Source organism: Triticum aestivum, chromosome 6A (genome assembly GCF_018294505.1).
Source record: "Triticum aestivum cultivar Chinese Spring chromosome 6A, IWGSC CS RefSeq v2.1, whole genome shotgun sequence".
Taxonomy (NCBI): Eukaryota; Viridiplantae; Streptophyta; class Magnoliopsida; order Poales; family Poaceae; genus Triticum; species Triticum aestivum.
In genome coordinates, this window is record NC_057809.1 from 465,922,821 (window position 1) to 465,934,277 (window position 11,457).

The window sequence follows — 11,457 nt, forward strand, 5'->3', positions numbered from 1 at the left end:
TGGGCCTGGTGTTAGTTAGAAAGAATGACCTGTGCGGCGGATTTAATCGTCCGAGGAAATGAGCGTTACCACGTGTAAATTACATAGTCGTTATTTGGATTGGTTAATCCCTTAGATCGCGCAACTAACTTTGTTTTGTTTTATGTTTAGCACAATAGCGACGGTAATTACTACTCCTACTACAAATTGTCTCCGTTTTTTTTACGGGCACAAATCGTCACAGCCGTTAAGGCAGCCCTGAGTTTCATCGAGTTCAAAAGCTGTACGTGTTCTTTCCTAGGATTCTTTTTTGGTGTATTTTTTTTAAACGTGACACGTGATTCTTTTCCAGAACTACTTACACACAGTAGTATATCCGAACTTTAATTACATGCAAATTCAGTTTTTTTTAGGTTTAAAAAATAAATTCAGTTTTTTTTGTGAATTGCCAATGTCACTTTTTTCCATGTCATAGTTAGTTAAGTGTTAGTATTAGAAATAAAGAAATTACATTTATTTTTTATTGCGTCAACATTGTAACTAAATTAGAATCAAATCAAGCACAAATCAATTCAAGTTGCCAAACCAAATGAAGAACTTGCCAAATATTTGGAAGGTACAATGGCTATAATCCAAACAAGAACAACTTGCCAATTTTTTGGCCATGCCAAAATTTTGGTTGGGCTAGTTGGGGCACAAACCAAACACACCCTCAGTTTTTTCCTTGGAGAAGATGGAGAGATACGGGAAGAGGTTCACACTTCACAGACGGAGACAAGGAAAGGATTTGAAAAACTTTTCCCCACCACCACACACTTGCCTGGCCCAGAGCCCCAACGGAATCTGCACCGCCTGCTTATCCCGCGCCCCCCGCCCGCGCCTGCCTCAAGCGCCAACTCCGATTTCCAAATCCCACGCAAAAACCCTCCACCGCAATCGCTCTCTTTTTTTCCAAACCTCAGATCCCCCACCGCGCCGCACCGCACCGCCGAATCGCCGTTTCCCGACGCCTCGAACCGAAGCGCCGCTGCCCTCGCCGCGGGCCCGTCGGTCGCGGCCGGGGGAGCCGGGCCATGCGGCGGCCCGGCGCTGCGCCGTTCGGAGGAAGTGCAACAATAGCGCCGAGAAATGCCTGAGCCCGACCGCAACTCCCTCAGCGCCGGCCGCGGGCTCCACCGCGACGGGCGCAAGGGCTGGCCCGACCTCTGGCTGCTCCCGGGGAAGCCGCCGCACTCGCCCGCCGCGGCCATGGCCCCGCCGACCCCGCCGCCGGACCGCGCACCCGACCAAACCCTAGCCTTCTCCGACGAGCTCCTCCTCCGCGTCCTCGCTTACCTCCCGGAGCCCCACCTCACGGCCTCCGCCTCGCTCGTCTGCAAGAGGTGGACGCGCCTCTCCGGCCGCCTGCGCCGCCGCCTCGCGGTGCGGGACTGGGCCTTCGTCACGCACCGACTCCCCTACCGCTTCCCCGACCTGGCGGTCCTCGACCTGTTCCCGGCCTCCATAGCCGCCCCGGCCGCGCCGTCTCGGGCCTCCCCCGTCCTCACCTGCGGCGCGGTCTCGCTAACCCTAGACCTCGCCGCGGACCCGCCGCTCGGCGCTTGCCGGTTCCTCGCCGACGATGTGCTCGACAGGGGCCTCGCCGTCGTTGCCGCCAGGTTCCCTAACCTCCGGCGCTTATCGGCCACAGCAGCGTCCGAGTCCGCCGGCCTCATGGATATCGCCGGAGGCTGCGCCACGCTGCAAGAGCTTGAGCTCCACCGGTGTACTGACCTCGCGCTCCGCCCGGTCTCTGCCTTTGCGCACCTCCAGATCCTCCGCATTGTTGCCGCCTCCTCGCCGCTGTATGGCACGAGTGAAGATGGCGGGGTAACTGACATCGGCCTCACCATCCTCGCCCATGGCTGCAAACGGTTGGTTAAGCTGGAGCTTGTGGGTTGCGAGGGCAGTTATGATGGCATTGCAGCTGTTGGGCGGTGCTGTGCGATGCTGGAGGAGCTCACCATTGCTGAGCACAGGATGGACGGCGGGTGGCTTGCTGCTCTAGCTTTCTGTGGCAACCTCAAGACCCTGCGGCTTCAGGGGTGTGCCAGGATTGATGATGATCCTGGGCCTGCTGAACATCTTGGCGCCTGCCTCACGCTCGAGAGCCTGCAATTGCATCGGTGCCAGCTACGTGACCGCCACGCCCTCCATGCTCTCTTTTTGGTCTGTGAGGGTGCTCGCGAGTTGCTGGTCCAGAATTGTTGGGGCCTTGAAGACGACATGTTTGCGTTGGCTGGCCTATGCAGGTACTGTAACCACCAATCTGACTCTTCAAATGTATTAGCACTAGTTTCTTAATAGACTATCATGATTGTTTCTAATGGGGACAGTTTGCGCCTTCTACTGTTTAATTATTCACGCTTTTTGTTTGCTCTGTGATAATGACATGCTGCCAATAAAAGGAGCCTTAGGTATCTAACGTTCGGATGCTATGACATTGATTAAGTGTCAGGGGATAGAATGCTTGCAATACATGGCCCACCCTGCATGATTGAACTGACCATTGCTTTTTTGACGATTGAATGATAAGTAACTATCTTGAGGTTAAGTAGCATTCTGGTTGTCTGTGAGAGTGTTCTAACAACCAATACTGAGATAGCATTTGCTAGCAAATTTTTACACTTACTTGTGGTTCTATACCCTTGGTATGTTATCTTGTTACAAGTACTGTACTTTAGTTATCTTTTTGCTCTATATTCTGTTCGTGCTGTTAGTTGTTTAAAGAAAACAGTAGATGTAGTTAACGTATTCAAGGTTGATGTCCGTCAGGTGATATATTTAGTGTGCTGGTTGCACCGATTTGAAGGTGTGTGCTTAAGCGAAACCTTTTCTCTACTTATATGTAGTAATTAAAAAGAAAGTACCGTTCCCTCTTATGTCAAATCCTTCGTCCAACCTTCTGAATTTTATTTATGGTAAAACCTGGTACCGATCAGACATGTTTGCTAACCCAATAAATAGCAATAAATTCACAGCCCGTACACAAATAAATACTACAACAATTAATCTCTTATCTTTGGTAACCCAATAAAGTAGATCCATCATGGGCATATACCTATTTTCGCCCTTGTGGCAACTCACGGGCACATACTATTTTGGCCCCTATGGCAACGCACGGGCACATACCTAGTCTACATAAATGACCTTTGCGTGTGATGCTGTTTCTTTTAGTAAACTGTCTTCTCTTCTGTTGATAAAAGCCTCATCGTGAAACTATTTATCAAATGCTCGTCCAGGTAGCTCACTGGCTGTTCCACAGATCATCAATAATTTCTTATGGCCAGGCACTAGTGACCTGTAAACTGTAAAACCTGACTTGGTTGTCTGCATAATTTCATTTGATTAGGGTATAAGTTACTTCTATTTGCATCACAAATTAGGCTCCATTGCAGACATCCAACTTAATATTTGGATGTCTAATTTAGAGACTTGCAAATCGTCAATAATTTGGACATGTGTGATGGAATTTTTTTCAGCATAGAATTGACTTTCCTGGGGAAAGGAAGCAACAGATGGCCAATCTTGCACCTGTTATATGCTGAATATTTGGATGTCTTTTGCGTCTTCAATTGCCTGCTGAATGATGTCCCAGACCACTGGTTGCCAATTTTCCAATTTCATGGTGTGGTAGAACGGCTGAAAAGTGCCAAGCATTCCAGCATATTATATGTTAATGTAGCTACGTAGGTTTTGGTAGATAATTGCCCTCACATGAAGAGATTATTATGCCATTAGCGCTCTTCTGCAGTTCTGCTGTTTGTCACATATTTATTGTTTGCATTTGATTAGTCCTCAAGGCATCTGAGTAAGTGCTTCCTAAAAGTGGCATGTTACTGTTTCTCTATGAGAATGGAATGTATTTCCTCATCTTGTCGAGTGCAATTATTTCGGCCCTGACCAGGAAACGCCTTAATATCCAGCTTGTCTGCCGTGTAGTACCTTTTTTGTGACTCTGCAAATGGATTCTACCAAGTCAACTATTCTAGCTTGTTTCCTGGATAGGGCATCTTGTGCCATTCATACCTAGTGGTGTGTTTGGTTTGAGTCGTCAGGCGGAACGTAACGGGTTCGTTCCGTTCCCAGGAGTCGTTCTCGTGTTTGGTTGGGTAGAGGAACCAGAACCCACTCGTTCCAGAGAACGGCATATTCCATCCATATGCGGACACACCGGTACCTCCGATTTGGTGGAACCACGCAGAACGGCTCTTGCATCTCACCCCTCCCCATGACTCACTCACCCCAAAGGCCCAAACCCCATCATTATCTCAGCGTCGCCACCCCTCTCGCCTCCCTCCCTCTCTCAATCTGTCACCTGCGCCGGCAAGTCCCGCAGCTCTTCCTCTCTGGTGGTGCCACCCTCTCTGGCGGCGGGCCAGTAGGTACGGCGGCTGGTACCAGCGAGGTGGGCTGCGAGATGGTGTCCAGCAGCGGCGTGGACCTCCACCCGGAGTCCTTCGTCACGCCTAAAGAGAGCAGAGCAGCGGCAGCGCAGATTTTGTTGCCGATTTGGCTGGTAGTAGAGCAGTGGCTCCAACGCATCAGAAAGCAAAGGACTAGACCAGCAGCACTGGCAGTAGGGAAGAGGAGTAGCGGCTGCAACCAGGGAGCTCTCGATCTCACCGATTTGGATTGGTTTTAGGGACTAATGCGTGCAGTTCATTGAGAAGAAGCTCCGCCTCTAGTTCTGAAAGCGTTTAATTAATTTTGTTTCTAACCTTTTCTAACGGTCTAACCTTCATCCTGGTTTCGATTTTCTTCCATATTTTCATCTTTTCGAGAGAGCTGTGAGGTAAATTTTGGACATATTTGTTCATATACTATAAACCTTTCCCAACTTCCATATTTAGAGACATGCAAAACGTCAATAATTTGGACATGTGTGATGGAATTTTTTTCAAATACTTGACAGTATCCCTAAGCTTATTGATCAAAGTTTGCAATGGAGCAATGCCATCATTCACTATCAAATTGGCAATGTGTGCACAGCAGCGAACATGGAAGTACTTAGGAATAAATTTAGCCAATTTCCTAGCAATGATCTTGTCCATCAATCTCTTAGCAGCATTATCATTTGAGGAGCCATTATCCATAGTGATTGTCATGATCTTATCTTCTACTCCCTCTGTCCCATAATATATGAGCGTTTTTGACACTAAGTATTTCCTCTTATATTATGGGACAGAGGGAGTATTTTCCATTCTTCGCAACACCCGAAAACTGACTTCTTGATAAGGACAACCATAATCTAAGAGCGTTTTTGACACTAAGTATTTCCTCTTATATTATGGGAGTATTTTCCATTCTTGGCAACACTCGAAAACTGACTTCTTGATATATGACAACAGCAAAGGATTCTTGATATATGAGATAAGTTTAAATTGCCATGAGTATATAAAAATCAACATCCTTGTTCTAATGCCATGAGTATATAAAGAATTCTTGATATATGAGGTAAGTTTTAAATTGCCATGAGTAAATGAGAATATCAGCATTCTTACAAGAGAGGTGAGCTGAATCAAATTCGTTTTCGTTCCATCCCTTCAACCAAACAGTGAAACGGAACCATTCCATTCCATCATTTGACTACAACCAAACGCAGGAATGGAATGGACCCATTCTAATGGAATGTAACCATGACATTCCATTTTACTTGGTTCCTCAACCAAACACACCCTAGATTTCTGGATGCAATACGGAGCTAGTGAACTAGTGGGCTGAAACAAAATGACACCAACACTCCAACGGGAACTGGTCCCTGTGGCAATTTTATTAAGAAGAAACAACCAAGCACACAACCTGCAGAGCTTGGGGCTCGAACGCAGGTGGCAGGCTGGGCGCGCAGCGGGCCGTGTGACACTAGCCAACTGGTCGACACCAGTTTCCAACTAATGGGCTGAAATGAATGGCTAATAACCAGACGCACAACATAAAATAGGCAAGAGATGGTAGGGCCATCTCAACCCCAAACACAGCCTAAGCGTGCATCTGGTTATTAGAAATGAATGGGTAATAACTAGACGCACGCCTGGGCTGTGTTTGTCATTCAGGCAGCGGTACCAGCTTTTGCCTGTTTTACTGTTTGTAACAAACTTTTTTCTGCTTTCATGGTAATTTTTTCACAATAGATTAACTGCATACTGAGCCTTATTCAGCTGAAATTCATTGAACTTCAAACTACCTGGAAGCTTAATGGAAGTGCTAGTACAAAGCAGTCCTAGTTTTTGTGTGTGTGGATATTTGGTATTTTCTTATCAAGAAATCTTCTTTCATAAAAAAAATCCTCTTGTGGAAATGCTTTTCATATGAACATTCCTATAGAGTAATAATAGGTATTATTACATTTTGGTCCACAGCCTATATTTCTGGAAACTAATATTTATGTATTGCTGTATTGGATGTACCATAGGATCTTGACTAGTCGTCTCACTTATCTTGACTAATGGTTATCTTGCTTATTTTTCAGGAGAGTGAAATTGCTGTCCTTAGAAGGCTGCTCATTATTAACAACTCGAGGTGTCGAATCTGTAGTCACCTCATGGAATGATTTGCAGAGTCTACAAGTTGTCGCGTGCAACAAAATAAAGGACGAGGAAATGACTGGTGCACTCTCAGAGCTTTTCTCTAATCTCAAAGAGCTGAAGTGGAGGCCCGACAACAAATCTCTCCTGGCGGCAAGCCTAGTGGGCACTGGAATGGGAAAGAAGGGCAGAGTATTTTTCAAAAGGGTATGAAGTCTGATCATCTTGGTGTGCTCCGTTCCCTGCGATGATGCGCTTCATCTCTTCTTTGCCCGTAAGGATTGAGCTTTTCTTGTGGCAGATTTTACCGGGCCATCAACGAGTCAAGGGCAAGGTGCTCAACTATCCAGCGGGTGTTGCTGCTTAGCCTGATCGCTCTTTTGGTCCAGACAGAATTTTAGGTGCTGCTGCAAAGTTCGTATACTTGGAGCTGGTGCAAATTCTTTGGATTTGGATCAAAGTTCTTCATTTTTGGAAGCTGGCACGCCCAAGGGCAATTGAGATACCAACCGCCCAGATTTGTGTTTTTGGCAGAGTTGTAACAAGCTGACACTACCCCATGACGATCCTAACCAACATTTATGTACGCCACAGAAATTTTCTTTTATAAGTTATGGCAGAACTTGTTAGTTCCTGATGATGAATCAGACGGAAGCACCAAAAGTGTTCGTGTTTTATCCCCACATGACTTGACTGTTGAATGGTTTTTGTTGCCTGCACACTTTGCATTGCAGAAATACGTCTTTTTAGGCAAATGCAGAAATACGTCGGCGGCTACTTGATGCAATGTGTTTTTCGTGCAAATCTGATGGTGATGAATTAATTTGGTTTGTCAAGGGACTCACTCCCAGTCTGCCCTGGAATGTTGATGTTGCCTTTGCATTTCCTTTTTTTTGGTAGACAAAGCCTTTGCATTTTTTTTGTGACAAAAGCCTTTGCATTTTTTTATTTTGAGACAAAAGCCTTTGCATTTTTTTATTTTGAGACAAAAGCCTTTGCATTTTTTTATTTTGAGACAAAAGCCTTTGCATTTGCATTTGCTGAGCAGCTGTTTTTTCTCGATGTCACGAACAGGAGAGGAGGAAGCACCCGTCCCAGCTGCCAGATGGACAGGGATCAGGTGACATGTCACCGTGTGACTTGCGGCCTAAATTCATATTTAAACATTGTAAAAAAATCTGAAAAAATTGCATGTTCATAGCACATATTAAGATAATCCCTAAAAAATTAAAATCAAAATTCGAAACATACACCAAGAAGCAAAAAAAAGAAACTCATATGTGAATAGTATACAGAGAATCATTCGCAACTATTCATAACGGAATTTTCTTTTTTGCTTCTTGATGTATGTTTCGAATTTTGATCTAAATTTTTTAGGGATTATCTTAATATGTGCTATGAACATGCATGATTTTTTTCAGATTTTTTTACAATGTTTAAATATGAATTTAGGCCGCAAGTCACACGGTGACATGCAAAGGTGCATGTCACCTGATCCCTGTCCCTGCCAGACGGCCCAGCCCAGAGCCCACCTCGCTTGATATAAAGCCCATCCGTACCATCTTCGGCTCTCCTCCTCTCTCCCTCAATCTCTCGAATCGCGCGCCCTCTGCAACTGCCAGACGCACCCCCGCGGAGGAGGGCAAGAAGAGGTGAGGCGCGCAGAGCAAGAAGCCAAGAAGATGGCCGCCGTCCCCGACGGCGTCTCCTCCTGCGGCAGCATCAACATGCGCCGCATGGACCACCTCCTCCCGCTCCCGCTCCCCTGCGCCGGCGAGTCGACGGCCGCCTCCCGCGTCTCGCCGGGCTCCTCCCCCGCCCGCTCCGACGCCTCCGAGGGCGCCGCCGCCTTCTATGCCGACCCCGACCCGGAGGACCAGCCCGAGGCGTCCGCGGGGAGGAGCACGCAGATGCTGCTCGCCATGGCCGCCATGGGCGGGCGCGGCGGCCCCTACGGCCGCCGCCCGGCGTCCTCCTACGGCAGCTGCGCCGCCTGGAGCGCCGGCTCCCTCACCGCGCACCGCCCGGCCTCCCCGTCGCCCATATGCAGCCCCGTCAGCAGCAAAGGCGGCGACGGCTGCCGGGACGGCGGAGAGCGGCGCGACGATGGCGACACGTCCTCCTTCGTCACGTCACAGCAGGTCGGTTCCCGTGTTCTTGGTTCTCTTTCGCGTTGCTCCTGACAGGATCTCGCTTGACAAGTAGATAACTCAAAGGTTCTTGATTTTCCCTGCCGTCAGTCTGGAACTATTGCTCTGTAGCATGCGGTTCATGAGCTGTGTTGGGCTCCATCGATTCCTTGTGTCAAGTCTTGGAGCAGATGTAGGTTCTTGGATGGAACTGTTCGGTTTCTTGTATCGATCCCAGGAACTAAGGCCTCGACATCTTAGCATTCTGTTAAAGTTTCATAGGATTCTTGATTGATAGATGCTCCAGGAATCGATTGGAAACTCCTAATGATTATTAACTAACGAGCAGCAAAGGCTGCACATTTGTGATCCAGGCTTGTTGCTAAATTTCTGCTTGCTGAATCTTGAGTTGGACAAAGACTGGAGTAACATTATCTCAATCATACCAATGGTGCATTTATTTGGTCAATCAACCAGATTAGGATGATTTGGTTGTCTGGTTCCATCCAATTGTTACTTGTTGCTTCCAGTTTTGTATCCACCTAGTTATGCTTTCTACCCATTTGATCTTTCATAAGTAATTGGGAGGTGCTAATAAGCCAAACTACCTCAGGAACAAGAGCAAGGGAGGTTACCAACGAGAGAAGATTTCGTCAAGTGTTCTGCTACGCCACGAAACATCCGACTACAGACTCCCAGGCACCCTTCTCTGCCGGACAGGAGAGGTTGCGCCTTTTGTCTGCCTCCCCCTTTCATAGATCAGCCTCACATTTTTTTCTTGCATGTCATGTTCAATTAGTTTGCTTGAACTATGCAGCTAACGGATCCAGTCGAGGGCCTCCAAAATTCGTCCACAAGGCCACGCCAGCTAGATTGATGCGCCGAGCTCGCTCCTCACATAATTACCATGGGAAGCGCATGGGAGCAATTGATGCTGTCAATGAATGGAGATTGCCTAAAGTAAGTGAAGAGGCAGATGAGGCAGTGGATCAGAAGGACTGGCAGGATGATGCTATGTCATCTCGTGTATCCTCAGGTATTGGCTTAAATCTCTTGAGACCTATCAGTTTTTCAGCAGAACATGAATTTGAGACAATCCTGCATTGTTTCAGCTCGTGATTGGAACTTCGAGTCGGATAGTGCCTATGAGGGAAGCAATCATGATGGTCGTGCTTTTGACCATACAGAGGTCGAGGATTGTGCAGCTGCAGTGCAAAGGATGGAGAGACGGCTGCGGTGCCCTGCAAGGAAACATGAGGAAAATGCTGTCCACGCCAAGTTGGTTGCCTGGAAGGATGCACAGATTGCAAAGCTCATAGAAAAGTAATCCCTCTTATCTCATCTTTTATCATTACTTTTTAACATGCATTTGTTAGCGGTTAACTAGGGAGTTGCTCAGAATCAATAATTGTTCATATAACAAGAATAGTTGCATCGAGCGAATGATGACGAGGAATCAAATGGCTTGGGGAATGATCGTATGTAGAATAATATGTTTGTTATCATAAAGGAACAGTTTGCGCTAAACTCTATCTTACATTGGAATAAAACAGAAGAGCATGCTCCTGATTATTGGTACATAGATGACTATTTGTGACTTGTGACTGTCTAGTTTGTTGAAATGAAAATTCGAGCTGACCCGTTATCAACTCATCGTGTATAGAGTTCATGAACTAACAAAATTGGATTTGTGTGTTACAAAAGGATAGTTCTTTGTAACTTTTCTAGACAGAGCACTTATGATGTTACTTCAATCAACTAGGTTGAATCAGAAAGAAGCCCAGATCGATAAATGGCAGAAGAATAAGATTGCACAGGCCAGGCATAAACTGACAAAAACTGAGGTATACTTCAGTTCACTGCATTGAATATTTGCATTTGATAGCATTGCACCTGCAGTTTCACATTTCTGTTTGTGTCTGAACTGAATGCAGAAGAAGTTGGAGAAGCAGAGAGCTGAAGCCGTAGTGAAGATGCAAAAGGCGATAGAAGATGCAGAGAGGAGAGCTGATAAGAAGAGAGTCAAGAAGCAGGCAGCCACCAACAGCCGGATAGATGGTGTCAAGAGAGCCCTGGAGGAGATGTCTAGGACAGGAAGGCTGCCCTGGGCACTTGCTTTTCTGTGATCCAGCTCTTGCTTGTGCTAGTTCCAGACAAGCCGATTGGCATAAGCTCATATACTGTATAGAATGATGGTTTGCTGTCCTGGGATGATGGAAGAAGTTTTAGGTCATGCAACACTTGGTCAGCATTGGAACACAGATTCTTAAATGTGACATTAGTCTCCCCATTGGAGAAGTGAAAAATTCCACACTGTTGGCTTGAAGATTATGGTAGCATGGTCTGATGATACAAGTGTTCCCTTCTCTTTTCCTTTTAGCATGCCATTGGTTACATGCAATTTTGGGTGTATCCAAATTATTTGCAGGTACTATACTGTTCTGAAATTTATTCTGCAGCTGATCCTATATATGCACTGGCAGGGGAGGCAGGCAGGCACCAGACCATGGCCACGCCTGCTGCTTCATCAGGTTTAGGAGTAGACAAGAAACTGGTTGTTCAATATGCCACTGCCAATGTATACTAGTACAGTAGTACTCCCTCCGTAAACAAATATAAGAACATTTAGATCATTAAAGTAGTGATCTAAACGCTCTTATATTTGTTTACAGACGGAGTACTACTCAAAATTCATTTATCTTTCAGTACGCCTGCTGCTTCATCGGGTTTAGGAGTACTTCTTTGGGCAAGACATAGAAGTTTAGCACACGGAATTACTTTTAGCT

At 46.5% G+C, this 11,457-nt stretch overlaps 2 protein-coding genes across 2 annotated transcripts; both read left to right on the forward strand.

The window, feature by feature from the left end:
- The first annotated feature begins 809 nt into the window (after positions 1 to 809).
- LOC123127943 (F-box protein At5g51370) lies at positions 810 to 7,225 on the forward strand. The gene is made up of 3 exons (XM_044547811.1): positions 810 to 2,270; positions 6,488 to 6,749; positions 6,844 to 7,225. The coding sequence occupies exons 1-3, from the start codon at positions 1,108 to 1,110 to the stop codon at positions 6,907 to 6,909; spliced, it is 1,491 nt and encodes a 496-aa protein (XP_044403746.1). The 5' UTR covers positions 810 to 1,107; the 3' UTR covers positions 6,910 to 7,225.
- An 898-nt stretch (positions 7,226 to 8,123) lies between these two features.
- LOC123130762 (uncharacterized) lies at positions 8,124 to 11,007 on the forward strand. Its single transcript, XM_044550575.1, has 6 exons — positions 8,124 to 8,683; positions 9,285 to 9,396; positions 9,489 to 9,707; positions 9,784 to 9,994; positions 10,434 to 10,515; positions 10,606 to 11,007. The coding sequence occupies exons 1-6, from the start codon at positions 8,225 to 8,227 to the stop codon at positions 10,795 to 10,797; spliced, it is 1,275 nt and encodes a 424-aa protein (XP_044406510.1). The 5' UTR covers positions 8,124 to 8,224; the 3' UTR covers positions 10,798 to 11,007.
- Positions 11,008 to 11,457: the final 450 nt, after the last annotated feature.

Excerpts from the sequence above, each read along its gene's own strand:
- LOC123127943 (XM_044547811.1), top strand. The coding sequence starts at position 1,108 with ATGCCTGAGCCCGACCGCAACTCCCTCAGCGCCGGCCGCGGGCTCCAC. Across the intron at positions 2,271-6,487 it reads GCGTTGGCTGGCCTATGCAG|GAGAGTGAAATTGCTGTCCT; the intron begins GTACTGTAACCA and ends CTTATTTTTCAG. Across the intron at positions 6,750-6,843 it reads GCAGAGTATTTTTCAAAAGG|ATTTTACCGGGCCATCAACG; the intron begins GTATGAAGTCTG and ends TTCTTGTGGCAG.
- LOC123130762 (XM_044550575.1), top strand. The coding sequence starts at position 8,225 with ATGGCCGCCGTCCCCGACGGCGTCTCCTCCTGCGGCAGCATCAACATG. Across the intron at positions 9,708-9,783 it reads GTCATCTCGTGTATCCTCAG|CTCGTGATTGGAACTTCGAG; the intron begins GTATTGGCTTAA and ends GCATTGTTTCAG. Across the intron at positions 10,516-10,605 it reads ATAAACTGACAAAAACTGAG|AAGAAGTTGGAGAAGCAGAG; the intron begins GTATACTTCAGT and ends AACTGAATGCAG.